This window comes from Saimiri boliviensis, chromosome 8 (genome assembly GCF_048565385.1).
Source record: "Saimiri boliviensis isolate mSaiBol1 chromosome 8, mSaiBol1.pri, whole genome shotgun sequence".
In the NCBI taxonomy this organism is placed as follows: domain Eukaryota; kingdom Metazoa; phylum Chordata; class Mammalia; order Primates; family Cebidae; genus Saimiri; species Saimiri boliviensis.
This window is the reverse complement of record NC_133456.1, coordinates 37,174,248-37,190,973: the sequence shown is the minus strand read 5'-3', so window position 1 is coordinate 37,190,973 and position 16,726 is coordinate 37,174,248. Positions and strand designations below refer to the sequence as shown.

Genomic DNA, 16,726 nt, shown 5'->3' with positions numbered 1-16,726 from the left:
GAATGAGTAAGCTCATGCATTCAATAATGTGCAAGGTACCTCAGGGACAAAATGAAAGAGAAAAACTCTGTTTTAAAAAGTTTTAAAGTGAGCTAGGCCATGAAAGTCTTGTCCTCTGCCTGTGTGATAGAGACATCAGGAGCTTTACCAGGTGCAGATACCATGCGGCTTCTGGCTGCTCACCTGCATACCCACGTGAACAGAGGAAAGACAACTGAACATGATAAACAGGTGCACTCCATAAATGATTGCCCAAAAGAACACTGAAATCAGGAAATGAGAATATCTGACAGCCTGTTTTCAATTTAGCCTCACTCTTCCCCACCTGGAGGTCAGCCTGGTGGGTTTACCCTGACCTATTCCTACACAAGCCTGCCTATGTACTAATTTACTACTACTTCTACAAACTAAAAATGCCCTTTACTACTCAGCCGCATTCTGCCTCTCTCAGAAGGTGGTGGGGCCCACGAATTTCTATTTTTAGAAAACTCCTCAGGGTATTATAATGAAGGATGTCAAGTGTATGTCACTCCTAAGTATTTATCTTATGGTGTCTTCTGTTGCAATTGTTTTAAATATTTGGGTACAATTTTTAACTTCCCCATTTAGATACAAAACTCCTAGAAGGCAACAATGTTTAATACTTTTGCTTCCCCATCCTATCTCCAGGACTTAGAAGAGGATCTAGTATCCATTAAGCATCAGCAAAGCTGGTTGACTGAATGAATTTATTTTAATCAAACAGAATGAATGAATGAACAAATGAATGAGATGGTCTGAAGAATGTCAAAGGGCCAGTTATTTTCACTGGCCTGCCACAATACCCCCAAATCTCTATCACTCCCATTTTGGGCACTTTTTCCTGACAGTGCCTGTTAAAATAAAATTAAAAAAAAAAAAAATTCCCAGGAGGGATAACATATCAAGTGAGAATTACAGTAACAAAGAAAGAATGGGCTTGAGGGACAAAGGGAAGATATGAAAGCATGTTCCAGGAAAGGCCCAGGGCACTGGTGCAAGAGAAGGCAGGATTAAAGACTGTGGCGGTTAATATAGAGACGGGCAGAGATGTGCCCTCGGGAAAGAATTGAGAAATCTGGGAAGCCGGGGCTCAGGAAGGGCTGGCAGAAGATTTTTTTAATTGTTATTTTAACTTTTCCGTAAGTCATTGGGACACAGGTGGTATTTGCTTACATGAGTAAATTCTTTAGTAGTGATTTGTGAGATTTTGGTGCAGATGTTGAAAACAAACCCTGTTTTTTCCCAATTTTGTCTGGTGGTAGCTGTAAATGCAGAGAGAAAGGGGGAGAGGAGGAATGGAGGATCTGGAACCAACTTTCCAAAGTGAACACGCTAAGGAAATTGAATACGCAGTTCAAAGATAAATACCACCATGTCAAAGGGTCTAATTTAGTGTGTGTACTAGAATTTTGTTGTATTAGGAAGTAAATTCTCAGAGTTTGGAAATATTTGTTAATGTTGAATCTCCATCACAATATTGTAAGGAAATTTTAAAATTTAACTTCATGACTTCTTTTTACTTTTTAAAATTTTTTATTTTTAGTAGAGACGGGGTTTCACTATATTGGCCATCTTGAACTCCTTACCTAGTGATCTGCCCGCCTTGGCCTCCCGAAGTGCTGGGATTACAAGCGTGAGCCACCTCACCCAGCCACCACGATCTCTTTTAAAATAATAAAGATGAGGCCGGGCGCAGTGGCTCAAGCCTGTAATCCCAGCACTTTGGGAGGCCGAAGCGGGTGGATCACGGGATCAAGAGATTGAGACCATCCTGGTCAACATGGTGAAACCCCGTCTCTACTAAAAATACAAAAACATTAGCTGGGCATGGTGGCGCGTGCCTGTAATCCCAGCTACTCAGGACGCTGAGGCAGGAGAATTGCCTGAACCCAGGAGGCGGAGGTTGCGGTGAGCCGAGATCGTGCCATTGCACTCCAGTCTGGATAACGAGCGAAACTCCGTCTCAAAAAAAAAAAAAAAAAAAAAAAAAAAAAAAATAATAATAAAGATGAACAAAAACAGAGTGACCACAACTCCTATTTGGAAAAGCAAGACGAATTTTTAGAAGAAATAAGTTTTTTTTTGTTTGTTTTTTTGAGACAAGAGTTTCACTCTTGTTACCCAGGCTGGAGTGCAATGGCGCGATCTTGGCTCACCACAACCTCCGCCTCCTGCAATTCTCCTGCCTCAGCCTCCTGAGTAGCTGGGATTACAGGCACGCGCCACCATGCCCAGCTAATTTTTTGTGTTTTTAGTAGAGATGGGGTTTCACCATGTTGACCAGGATGGTCTCGATCTCTTGACCTCGTGATCCACCCGCCTCGGCCTCCCAAAGTGTGCTGGGATTACAGGCTTGAGCCACCGTAGAGAAATAAGTTGATCAATCCTTGGATTGCTAGTGAGACCAGGCAGAGGTTCAATAAGGAAAGATGGTTGGTAAATTATGAATACTAACAGAGTGATTTGTGGTTGCTTCAGAGAGAAAGTGGGAAGAACAGAAAGAAAGGAAGGGGCAAGTAAAAAGCCCACAAATCAGGGCTTGCATGGCGGACAGGCCAGTGAGCAGAAATCCAGGTGGCAAACACAAATGTCGGTGTGGGGAACTAGAGGATGAGGATACCACTGACATTTAAATAATGAACACAATGAGTAATGTCCAGGTGAGTGAACCACACAATCACCTGTGTTTTGTCAATCTGGTCGGAGCTAAGTTTCCATAGTAACCATGATAATAAATGCTCCCTATCCCTGAGCTCTCTATTTACAAAGAATGCTTAAAAACTCTATCAAGTTAAATTGCAGGAGAGGAAGCAACTGATTCCTCATTTGTTCCCTGACTTGCTTATTATTCAACAAGTATGGATTTGGTGTCCACTGAGGCTGCTCTTTGCTTTGTGATATTAAGACACTTACTGTCTCTGGGCCTTACCTTTATCATCTGTAAAATGAGGGGCTGGATCAGATGATCCTTGAGATGCCTTCCTGCTCTGGGATATATTTTTTTGCTCTAAAGCTTTATAGTAAAAAATTATTATAAGTTAAATATTTTCTAACTCTTGGCAGTTAAAAAATGTTTAGTATCCATTCTAAACATTTAAAAATAGTCACCTGAAAATAATTCACAGACACAAGACAAAAAGTTCTGAGAAGATCTTTTTTAAAAAAATTGGCACATTATGCTATTATGAAATCCTTATTTAGTGCTTTTATATTTAAACAGTTTAATTGGAATGGAATCTTAAATTTTCCAGATTTTCCTTATACAAGTTTCTTCTAGCATATAAATCGCATAGGCCACTTTTAACTTCAACATCTAAGTTTCCACCCATTTTATGCCTCACATTGCATCCATTTTACAACCCGTTTTCCTTCTTTATCCAGTAAATTCTGCCAGCTATTCCTTTCTGAGTAAGCTATCATCCTAATTCCTTGCATCAATCGCTATGTCCTGAGATTTTGGAAACAAACTAAGGGAGAGTTTTCTGTGTTGGCCTCTTTTTTTTTTTCCACCAAAGATTTCTCCCAGCATATCACAGGAAAAGGAAATTGACTAGGTCACCCCCTTGCTTAAAAAACCTTCAAGGATTCACCTTCATTTACCAAAGACTACCTTAACTCCATGTCCTGGTATTCAAGGCTGTTCAGAAGTTGATGAACCTGACAACCACGTTTGATAATCTCCAGCCAATCCAGATGGCTATACTTCATGCCATCATCCCAGTCTCCCCATCTCTACCTGGGAACATCCTATTTACCGTGAAGAGCTCAGATCAAGACCCATCTTCTTGATAAAGCCTTTCCTGGCACTCTTCAGGAACCTCCTTAGCCACAGCTACACAGTCTTGCCATATTCTCAGCAGCAGATGGAGATGTATTATTCAGTTTACAATACTCCTCAATACCTGTAGAGTCTCCAGATCTTGTTTTGCCCATACAACTGTGAGTTCTTTGAGGACAATGGGCCATGCACCAGTCTCCAGGACCTGATGCTATTACAGGATTGCACCACTTTAAGGGGAACCATGCCCTTTTACATAACAATACTTCCATTTATCATTTATGTAATTTTTCATACTGAATGAATGACAGAATTGCCAGTAGAGAAGTGATTACACATAAAAACATGAATTTCTCCCAAACACCCAAGTAAACAAATGGTTCCTTCACATGGACACAGAGAGGGGAGCAACACACACCAGGGCCTGTTGGGAGGTGGAGGGTGAGGGGAGGGAACTTAGAGGATGGGTCAATAGGTGCAGCAAACCACCATGGCACACGAATACCTATGTAATAACCTGCACGTTCTGCACATACGTCATGTTTTTTGTTGTTGTTGTTTTTTTTTTTTTTTTTTTTTGAGACGGAGTTTCTCTCTTGTTACCCAGGCTGGAGTGCAATGGCGTGATCTCGGCTCACCGCAACCTCCGCCTCCTGGGTTCAGGCAATTCTCCTGTCTCAGCCTCCTGAGTAGCTGGGATTACAGGCACGCACCACCATGCCCAGCTAATTTTTAGTATTTTTAGTAGAGACGGGGTTTCACCATGTTGACTAGGATGGTCTCAATCTCTTGACCTTGTGATCCACCCGCCTCGGCCTCCCAAAGTGCTGGGATTACAGGCTTGAGCCACTGCGCCCGGCCCACGTTTTTTTTTTTTTAAGAAGAAATAAAAACAAAAACAAATGGTTCGTTTTACATCTGAGATTTTGATTCAAGAATGCAAACTTGAACTTGTAAATAATAAGAAAATTATTTGATTTTAATGTGATGGAATAAAGAAAGCCTCATTTGAAGACAGAATTTTGTATCATTCACAGTATAAGAAGGAGCTGATATAAAGGTGTCAAAAAACCTCTAAATAAGGTGTGGAACAAAAGATGGCAGAGTGGGAGGAATCACTCTTGGCAGGTTGGCCCTCCCAGATGGATGTTCTCTGTGTCCTTAATTAACATTTTATGTACAGACAGTGATTTCTATGAATGAGAATTATTGGCATACAAGCCAAACACCCTCTTTTGAATTGTAATGTGGTCCAAGGTGCAATGCTACTACACCAAAAAGCAAGGGGAAATCCTAATATTTGCTTCCCTTAAAGAAAGAAAATCATGTATAATGTATATTGTATTTTATATTTTTGGAGACAGGGTCTCACTACATTCCCCAGGCTGGTCTCAAACTCCTAGGCTCAAGTAATCCTCCTGCCTTAGCCTTCTGAGTAGCTGGGATTACGGGCACATGCCACTGCTCCCGGCTAGTATATTTAAATCACTTTGTTTACTTATAATTTTCAGTTAAAATTTTCTAGTTTGAGATGTAACATAGAAAAACTATGATTACCATATTTTATAAGTGGGTAAGATTATTCTAGTCAGCATCTGTAAACTTTATTTCTGGTTTCTTCAGGAGGAAAAGATCCTAGATAAACATAGTAGAAGGATTTTTACAATAATGATACCTGTTTTCTTCCCTAAGATCATTTTCCAAGGCTTGAGTCTCCCGCTCCAACTTCTGGGATCTTGTGTAGTCTCTCCAGGCCCGCAGGATCTTCAGATTAATCTTCCAGTCAGACAGGGTCCCAGCTTTCCCTAGCTTAATCCTATCATCAAGAATCAGCTTGTGCCAGGCAGAGAAATACCGTTTTTGACACTGCAGTGGAAACATTAGGAAAATCACCACCCATCAGTACTGTGTCACTGACAGCCCTCTCTTCAGATTTTTCCCTCACACTTATTTAAAACAAATCTAGGAACTGTTGTTTTAATGGAAGGGAAGAGACAAAGCACAATTCCTTTGTGCTAACAGAGACAAGGAATATTCAAGTCATGCAATTGAGGCATCCTCACAACTTAAACTAAAATACTTCATTCTCATTGTAAGGCACCAGTCCCATGGGGATATCTGGAATAAGTCACATCTAAGACATGAACCAAGGGGCCTGAGAAGCTTGAAAACCTGCTCCAAAGGGACCCTCCCTGCCAGGCTGTCTTGGAGCTCAAAATACCAACCATTTAATTCTTTACCGTTTCAGATACCACTAGTGTCCTACACAAGTGAACTGGGAGATTCCAGGAAGACGGGATGGAGTCTCTGGTCCCTGAGAATTAGACAGCTATAAACAACAAAACCAGCTGGGCTACCATGGACCACTTTAGGGCTTTGGCGAGTCTAGATACACTAGCGGTTCAGGCTGCCTATCATCTTCCACTATATGTATTTGACAGCAAATTAGACAAGGTCTACTGATCCCGCGGATGTCCCCAGAGTAGTACTTTACTCACGATCCTAGTTTAAGAAAATCACTGAGACCTAGTCCTTGCCTATACCTTCTCTCTTTTCAGCAAACTTTACATTCCTTGTAGGTCAAATTACTTTCTACTTTTGGCCTTAACACCAACCTTGCCAATTCATACTTTCCTAATTCATATTAGGTCCGTGCAAAAGTAATTGCGGTTTTTGCCACTGCTTTTCATAGCCAAAACCTGCAATTACTTTTGCACCAACGTAATACTAATTTCTGTGTTCCTGTTTTCTTCCCTCTCTCTGCCGGACTACTTCAGGAGTCACCTCTCTCAGGAAGCCAAGCCATTACCAATCCCTCTACCCAAATGTAACTGCCCATCCACTGTGTTCCTATAGCAATCTATGCTTTCTTCAGTCAAAACACCCATCACACTGTATCATCGTCACCAGTTTACCATTTTCCCCTAGTCTGTGAGCCTCCTGAGAGAAGGGAATAGGACCCATAAATGGGAACAGTAAATCTGACAGTGGCACTGAGTGTGGGGAGCATTAAAACAAAAACTAACCTCATAGAAAGTGATTTCATGGGAAGTATGGGGGATGCCTGATGACTGGTTTCAAAGACTTGCCAGATTTATCAGGCAAATATTAACTGCTATTTATTGCTTCATTCCTATAAAAATACTTGACTTTCATCATTTCAGCATTTACTAAGCAACCATCACTGTGTTTCACTTTGGGGACTCTGCACAAAATTGTTTAAGATACGACCTCTACTTTTCAGAGGTTATAGGGAGGGAGGATATATCAATCAAAAGACCAACAACATAAGAAAGCATATACTAAGGGCCGGGCGCGGTGGCTCAAGCCTGTAATCCCAGCACTTTGGGAGGCCGAGGCGGGTGGATCACAAGGTCGAGAGATCGAGACCAACCTGGTCAACGTGGTGAAACCCCGTCTCTACTAAAAATACAAAAAATTAGCTGGGCATGGTGGCGCGTGCCTATAATCCCAGCTACTCAGGAGGCTGAGGCAGGAGAATTGCCTGAACCCAGGAGGCGGAGGTTGCGGTGAGCCGAGATCGCGCCATTGCACTCCAGCCTGGGTAACAAGAGCGAAACTCCGTCTCAAAAAAAAAAAAAAAAAAAAAAAAAAGAAAGCATATACTAGAATTCTTAGAAATAGCCCATTTGGCCAGAAATGTTTTCTAAAGAGGGTATTAGTTTATATTCCTGTTTAGACAAACTAAACAATATTCTTCATTATAATTTCTCATTAGGATAAACCATGGCAAGCTTTAAAAAGCCCTTTCCATAAAACGACGACGTATTTTCTAGACCTTCACCTTAGAGCTCTTGGAAAGAGGGATGAAAGGGAGGAAGGGAGAAAGGAAGGAAAGGAGATTTGCTGAATACTAGATACTCTTTCAGTTATAACAGGGAGAAGAGATACAGCTGCCAGGTTGAAGAATATGCCTTTTACATCATTTGTTTACCTGTTCCACAAAACACAGCAAGAAAAAAGAAATGATGTTAACTTGTGTATCATGGTCGAAAGAAAATGTTTTGTGTCTGTTTACCAGATCTCTTTAAGAGATTCCTCTTAAATGACCTGGTAAAATATTCTCTGTGTAGCTATCTCTAATTTTAACTCCAGGATTATTTCAAACGATGAAATAGTACAAACATCCATCTTGATAATAACAACACTGTTAATAGTATCTTTTGCTTTTGACATTCCTTTTCTTTGTAAAGTTCAAAGCATCTTACATGTGCTATTATTAATTTTTAAACCATCATTATAAAGTAAAGATTGTAGTTATTATTATGATTTACTTCACCAAGCTAAAACTTCAAGTAGAGAAAGGTTTAATGCTAAAATCACAAGTTAAAAAGTTAGTGGTACACCAAAGGCTGAAATGGAAACATTCCAGCATCCTGATGATTCTAATCTATTAGGCAAAAAAATCTCTCCTAAAAAAGAGGGGCACATTTTTTGCTGCTTTTACAGTAAAAGAAAATGACATACATAATGTACTGTGGAAAACAAACAAACAAACAAACAAATAAACAAAAAAACCACATTGGTTAGGAACATATCTGAATGTAGGAGGGGAAATTCTGAGTTTATAAATTCTTTTTTTTTTGAGACAGAGTTTTGCTCTGTCACCAGGCTGGAGTTCAGTGGCGTGATCTCGGCTCATGGCAACCTCCGACTCCCTGGTTCAAGCTATTCTCCTACTTCTGTCTCCCAAGTAGCTGGGAATACAGGTGCCCGCCACTGCACCCAGCTAATTTTTTGTATTTTTAATAGAGATGGTGTTTCTCCATGTTGGCCAGGATGGTCCTGATCTCCTGACCTGGTGATCCGCCCAAAGTGCTGGGATTACAGGAGTGAGCCACCATGCCCGGCCCTGAGTTTATAAATTCTATAGTCAATATGCTTCTTTAAAGAGACTTATGTTGAGACTTTGAGAGCAAAATGATCAGTTTTAAAGGCCTATAATTCAGTTTCACCACAAAGAAGCTAACAAGAGCAAAGTGACAGACCCTTATAGCAACTACTTTCTTGAAATTGACTTGTTTTGTTTTCCCTGCCTGCTCAACAAAAGCAATCCCATTAAAATTTTAATTAAAAAAAAAAAGTATCAATCAAGAATAGCTGCTTCATTATTCTTGATTCATAGCGAACATGATCCAGGTAAACAGGAGTCCCATAAATGTGCTTGGAAGAAAATATATGGGAAAGGAATATACTCTCAGTTCCATCTTCTCTGGAAGAAGATGCTAGCTCTGTTTTTATTTAGAAGGGTGGCACACTTCCACAGACCTGAACTATTTATTCTTTCTATTCCTCCCCCCGCCCCCAGCTTACTTCCTGCTGCCTCCCAGGCCTGCTTCTCCTTGTTAGTTTTCTATACTTTCGAACTACCATAGCGCTCTATCCCTTTGCTTTTTAAAACCACAACTGGGTTGGAAGAGGAATACATAAGTTCTATTTAAGCCAGAAGAACTTAGGTTCTAACTAGCCAGGTAACTAGTCTGATTTCCCTCCATTTTTTTCCTAGTTCATTTATTTTTGTACCATGTTTTTATTTCTGATTTTCAAACACAGGCTAATTTCCATCATTTCTTTATCATAGTTGTGGTAATAATTAAGCTTGGTATAGGTAAATAAAATTCCAGAAAGTCACTGTAGAAGAACCATTCCTAAGTACCTATCTATAACAATATCTAAAATAAAATACTGCCTGGTGAAATTTAGAAAGTTTTAAAATGAAACTGTGTCCCCTTCCCACAAAATATCCACAGTACATCATTTGGTTGTTAAGGATTCCGCTGAAGAGAAGAAATGACAGCTCACTCTGCTAAATTTATTACCTGCACTGGAGTTGCCCTCATTCTTTTGGCAAGAAAAGCTCTTCCCTGAAGTGCAATCATACTACTGTCACCAGGAATGATTGACGTTAGGTAGAACAGCAATTTGCTATCTAATCTTCATTGTAATTCTAACCCTGTCACTAGAGATGCTTGTTCTGATTAATGAAGTGGGTAACTCATCAAAATTCCTCAGCTATTTCTCTTTTGTCAGAAAGCTCAGTGATAATTGCATCAAAATTCTCCATCATAGAAAAATAAACAATGAATTATTAAGAGGACAAAAATGTCAACAAGTTTACAATTTATTTTTGCTGAATGGAACTAACTTTGGTGCAACTAATGGTCCAGGGGAGTTGACAAAGACTCAAATGTCAGGAAGAAAGCTACATTCCAACCCAGGCCTCTAAGTGACTCCTTGCTGCTCTCAGGCCAAAAGAACAGAAACACTATTGCTACAAAAGGGAGCAATCTCCAACTTCTCTTTTCATTTGGGGGTTACTATGGCTAGGCAAAAGACCCCACAGATGCTATGAAGTCCCTGGGGATTAGAGAGAGAAGGATCTTTGTCATGGCAAAATAAATCTCCAGTGGGAAGTGCAGTACTAAATTTTACAATGGAAAAGCAATACCCCGTGACCCATCCTATTCTGATGTTCATAATTTTACCCCAAAGAAAAGAGAGGAAATCACGAAAAAGCAACACCTTGTGACCCACCCTATTCCTGATTTTTGTAATTTTACTTCAAAAAAAAGATGAAATCATGGTAACCCCACGCCCAACTATATATACTATTACAACTAATTGCATTAGAGAAAATACATTGAATTCCCAGAACACAGTGCTAAGATCTGAACTCACTGCTGGGTTCCATGGAAAAGCCTAAAGGCCTAAACTTTTACAACCACTGCCACGTGAAACGCTACCCCTGGCTACAGACAAAGAAACTACTTTTGCTATATCCTGGAAGATGTGATGCTCATTTTACTTCTACATTAAAATTTTTTCTCCTTCCTCATTTAAACTTAAAAAAAAAAAAAACCCAAATCCTATCACTAATCTAAAAGTAGAACCAAATAAACCTTTCCCCAACTTCAAAAGTTAACAACATTCTGCCAATCTTGTTTCATCTCTCCCTCACCAATTTTTTCTGAAGAATTAAAAAACAAATCACATATTGTATCATGTTACTCATAAATGTGTCAATATGTACTACTTACATAAGGTCATTTTATAAGTTCTTAATTCTGCTAAAGAGTTTCCATTGATAATACTGAGGTAATTATCTGATAGTTATGCTGTTTCACTCTTGAAACAGAATTTCAAGAAGCAATTCCTTAGTCTCACCAAACAGTAAATACTTAATCAATAAAATTCTCTGGGTTCTTTATAGAAGAATGACCACAATGTAGCCTATCACCTGACCACTCATTATAATACGGCTCCTTTCCCAACACCCTGAACATCTATCTGTTCTTATGACCTCAGGTCTGTAGAAAAGGCAGATCTATACGACTCCCCATCACCTTCTCTTTCCCTTCTTTCTTGATGTGCCTTAGAGATCTTCTCTCCCATCTCTACCAAAATCCCTGTTACCTGTCCACCCTTCATCCTTGGCCACACACACACACACCCACACACACACACACACACAAACACACACACAAACTATGCCAAGAACACAGCTTACTTCAGAATGTATCAGACAAATGCTTGATTCACCTCCAAGATAGTGTGACAGTAAGACAATGACATGATGTCTTTCATTCCTCACCCACATGGCTCTTGAGACCGTTATAATATTCACCTGAAATGTCTAGTGTTTAGGGGGAAAATATTCTACTATATACAATTTTAAGCAATGGGCTTCATTTATGCTAAAACCTCTCAATTTTCAAAAAATCAAAATGTAATCAGTACTTTCTTTTTGAAAGACAAAAAATATATATTTAAAAATAGGAAGCTCTGTAATAAAAAAGACTTCATGGAACTTTGAAATGCAAAACACCAGCACAATATTTAGGCAAACTGGCCCTCCCTGTCCCCTCTGTGAGAATGGGACGTCTGGGTTACTTATGGGGTGAGGAAAGAAAGAACAAAACAAAATCAACAATTTCCTTACCAAAACTGATAACATTTTAGATGGAAAATTTCTACAGAGTTGGCTACATGAAGTAAAATATAATAATGCTTTAAACTCCTCTTAAAATGTATACCACACATTGCCCTTGGCAATAAACCTAGAAGGGAGAGTTAAATGAATCCCCGTAACCTTCGTGCATGTGCTAGCATTTCTCTTTTTCTGTTGCTTTATTTCTAAAGAGGCTTTTCTTTTATTTCCCTCCCCAAACATAAGACAACATTGCTGAGAGGATGGTTGCTATGTGTCAGCCCAGAAATGGTTTTGCCTCAGCGATGTGTAGGCAGTCCTGATAAAACTAAGATCTTTGGAAAGGAATCATGGTATATAAATGAGATATTTAACTACGGTTTTCGTCATTCTGTCAGAGAAAAAAAATCCAGACTTCTTTTCCATACACAGTATCTCTACATTTCCTTGGTTTAGTTTGAGGTGGACTTTTGGAAGGTGCTGTGCCACAAGCATCACTTTAATGATAATTTCTTTGAATTATTATTTTATTATTTAACAGAAAAATCCAAGTAGGCAACCCAAAACCTTCCCCCAGAGAATTAAGAGGTAGGTTAGTACCACCCATTTTATTTTTCTCTTCAATTTTCCTATGCAAGAAAGATCATAGAGTCTCTAATCTTATTAAGAAAACCAAAATGTATTTCAGAATAGGATGAGAATTAAGAAGGCCATTTTCCAAATAATGTAAGAATTTCATAGTTAATCCCTTGTTGTTTCTGCTAATTAGCAGTGACACATGGATTGCTGAATCTCCCCCAAGAGATTTCACTGTAAGATCAAAGAGAAAATAGGATAGGCTGGAAATAGAAAGCTTCTATACAAAAAAACAGATGTTTTTGACAAGACAAAGAGACCTTGCAATGACATGTGTAGAAAAGATGCATCAGTAGTGCTGCATCTGAACTTCTCTGTTGATAAGAGAGCCTGCACTGTTTCTCTCAGAAAGCCTCATATTAAATAACGTGGCCCAAGTAAGATGTTAAGAGATACTTCGGGTGGAACAAATAAAATCCAGAATTAAAGCACAAACAATTACAGGAATTAAAGGAATCTAAACTATAGCAACTCCTAAAAACAGATTTTTTAAAGCCTTCCTGCAAATATTCCACACAGCTGTTTCTATAGGGTTCGTACCAGGGAAACATTCTGAGGGTGCTGACAAGAGCTTCCAGTTATCTAGCCACTCCCTGCAAGGCAGCCAGGCATTTTCCTGTTTTAAACCTGTGGTCACACCTAGGCTGCTGAGTATTGAAGTTTCATTACTCAAGGCAGCTTCAGGCTCCTTTAGAGCTGAATGTGAGCTGGGACAAAGATAATGAGCCTAGAAGGCCTGCCTATGCCTGTGGCCTTTATTGGAGGACAGTCCTATCTACAGCCAGTTCTATGTAAGAGCCTGAGGAGGCTGGTAGATGTATTTTTACCATGTTATACCCATATATGCTGGGGAAAATCTAGAGATCAACTAACCATATTACAAATGAATAACATAATTACACTGAAGAAGGGAAGAAAAGAACTCACCTAAGTAACTTTGGAAAACAATATTTTGACTGAATACTGTAAAGCTAAAACCAAAAATAATTGCACAATATTTTGCTTTAGTGAATTTATTTCCACTGTGGTATGGGTTAGCAATTCTAAAACTATTTTTATAGTGTAGTAGGATTACCCTCATAAGTAAATATAATAGAGATAATAAGAGCCATGTTTCTCAGTGTCAGAGAAAGAAGTGACAAGTGAACAAGATGGAAGACTACACTGAAACCTGTGGTGCTGGATTATCCTTGATGATATTATAAATTCAGTTATTGTACATATATATTTATATATACATATGTAGATTGATAGATACAGAAGTAAGTTACAAATAAGGAAAGGGAGAATAACATGAACCTTGTATTCCTGAACTCATGGATTTTAATATGTACACGATAGGCACAGAAATAAATGTAATGTGTATGTATGTTACTATACATACATACATACATATATCTATATATATATCTATATATATTCTAGCTCTGTCTGCTGAGAAGGCCTAGAAAAAAATAACACTTCAGTAGCAGTGAACATACTTAGTGCCTAGATCTTGGCTTCCAAAGACCATTTTTCTAGTAAAAGGAATCAAAGTTCCATGTAGAAGTGGTTGATTCCAGGGTGAGGACAGGGAAAACACAAGATAAGCCTAAAGTATCTTGTGGTGCCAACAAAAAAGGAAGTGTCCAAAATAGGACAGAAGCATGCTGAAAAAACAAAGGAGCCAACGTGATAGGTTTCCCAATAGACAAAATTGAAATGATCTGAGTAACCAAGTAAACAACAATAGTAAATTATAACCCATAAAATAAATATCAATGAGCTCATACTAAATAAAACAATTGTATAAGTGAATGAATACATGCATATATACATACACACATAGATGAAGTAGAAAGGACTGTCTTCCTTCTAGAAGAATTTCAATTAATAAATATAGAAGAAATGAAGGAAACACAAAAATCACCATTAGACAAATATAACATTGATAACCGTTGCAGGCAAGAGCCACCAATGGATGTTAACCTTAATGGGTGACAGTTTAAAGAGAAACAAAATATTTTCTTAGCTTCAGGGTATCTCCTGAAAGACAAGGAGAAGGAAAAACAGCAACTTTACAATGGAGAAACCCAGCACACACCCTTAACCAAGTGATTGAAGTTAACAGCAGTAATTATGTCCTTCTTGTTAGGATATACTGAGAAGGGCACAGTATCATGTCTAAATAGCACTCTTACCAAAAATGCATAACCTTAAGCAAGGGGGAGAAAACATCAGAAAACCCAAAACGAGAGACAATTCTACAAAATACCTGACCAGTTCTCTTCAAAAATGGCAAGATCATAAAAGACAAGGAAAGACTAAAGAAATGTCACAGCCTGGAGGAGACTAAAGAGATGTAATAAATGCAGTATGAAATGATGGACTGAGTCCTGGGACAGAGAAAGAACATTAGTGGAAAAAACTGGTGATATTCTCATCGGGTCTGTGGTTTAGTTCATGGTATTTAATGGCACGAACCAATGCTAATTTTCTAGTTTTGATAATTATACTATGCTTATGTAAAATATTAACACTGGGAAAAGTTGGGTGAAGGGTATTCAGAAAACTCTGCACTATTTTTGCAACTTTTCCATGTCAAATATTTTAAAACTAAGTAATCTGTTTTAAATGGGCCACTGATTTTGTAAAACTCTGCATATGTGTCTAACATTCATATTTGGCAGTTCCATCTAAAATGTATATGATTGTACAGTGGACTGCAATACAATTTAAACACTTTTTAGGAAACACATCTTATTTGTCTCTAATTTGTTGGGAAATACACCATGGTACTTTTTCCTTATGCTTTCTCAAGATGACACCCTGAATATGTTTCTCTTATTTTCTCTTTGAAATCTGAACTGTTATTATAGGAGGAATACTAATTCTATCTGTCTCATGCAGAATCTAAGTCTCTGTAATCTTTCTCAAAATGTTAATTCCAACTCTTACATTTCTTCCAACTACATTTCCCTCTGTTTTCTTGAAGCCAAAACTCTGACCAAATTTTTGTTGGTTAATAACTGATTACAACCTCTTATCAGTTCAAAATGCCACCATCAAATGTGGCTTTTAAGAACTCACTTTGACGACTTCACTTTTTCCCCTCATATCTTTGTCATCCATATCATATTCAAACTCCTGTTATTGATTTTCAGGACCTTTGTAAGTCTATTCCTACATTTATCAAGCTCCCTCAGTATCTTCCTAACATTCTCTTTCCCCTTGCTAAATCCACTCATTCAGATATTTATTTCATTAACTTTCACAATTTCAGCAATGCCTAAGGCCTTGGGGGTGGGTGTTGTAGGATATGTGAAATATACATATTTATCTTTTCTTATCTAACCCTTTCATTTACAAATCTGCCCAGTAAATCCTTTTACTTGAAATGTTATAATCCCCAAATTCATACTTTTATCAACCCCACTATACTGAAAAAACTGCTTAAGTAGCCTGAAGAGGATATTCACTTTTATATTAAAAATCAGCAAATTATTTTTACAAAAAGACAAAGTAAAAGAAAGGGAGAAAAAGTAAAATAAAATGTAGACCATTAAAAAGAAAAGCACAGGTATAAGTGTATCATTGCTTTAGGATCAGAGCTACTAAAAGGCAAGTAACCAGTTCTTGTATCTTCTAAATAATCCAGAATACAATGGTCCTTACAACTGTCAAAGTGGAAGTCAAGCTTTCAAAAATTGCCAGAGAGCTGCCTTAGTTAAGGTTAATAATAGTTAAATGCTATTCTTAAGAGGTGATTTTGGAAGCCCACGGTTTACCTCCCTCACCCCAGTAATTTCCCAGGATCCCACCAGAGTATATAAAGAATAGCCTCAGTACAGGGGATTCATGTACTGCCCTGCTCACCAGGTCAGCCGGACACACAGAATAAATACTGTGGGCAGTTTTGGTATTTGTGATGAGGTTCAGCTGGACCTAATATTTATCCCATCTCAGATGGAGCTCTTTGTCATTTATACTACAGAATGCTGAGTAAAGAGACATTGCAATTCCCACCTGTTGATCTTCCTTGAAAATCTGGATTAATAATTCTTTCAATTTCCTTTTTCTTTCTTTTGCCATTTTTTCCTCATCCAGAAGAATGTGAGTATTTTGAAACACGACTTTTTCTGAACTATTTTGAGAATTCTCTTCTTGTCTTTTCTTCTCTCTAACAATTAAAAAATGCATATATTTATAATAAAATTAACGATGAGCAATTACAACCTACTGCAGTAGAAAAAACACTGAATTTTCCTTCAGAATACACAAATTTTTAGATCTGGTTCTAAAATTACATAGTAGGGTAATTTTTTTGGAGCTTCTTTTCTTTCTTTATAAAATACAGATTAAAT

The 16,726-nt window shown here is 38.2% G+C and overlaps 1 protein-coding gene across 3 annotated transcripts in view; it reads right to left on the bottom strand.

Moving 5' to 3' along the window:
• CCDC191 (coiled-coil domain containing 191) overlaps nucleotides 1-16,726 on the bottom strand; it is an 88,016-nt gene that overhangs the window by 46,664 nt on the left and 24,626 nt on the right. For all 3 annotated transcript variants that reach the window (XM_074404335.1, XM_039477455.2, XM_039477456.2), the window contains 2 exons: nucleotides 16,389-16,542; nucleotides 5,475-5,665 (listed from right to left, as the gene is read on the bottom strand). In XM_074404335.1, the coding sequence (XP_074260436.1) occupies nucleotides 5,475-5,665; nucleotides 16,389-16,542 (345 nt within the window). The remainder of the gene's footprint in view (nucleotides 1-5,474; nucleotides 5,666-16,388; nucleotides 16,543-16,726) is intronic.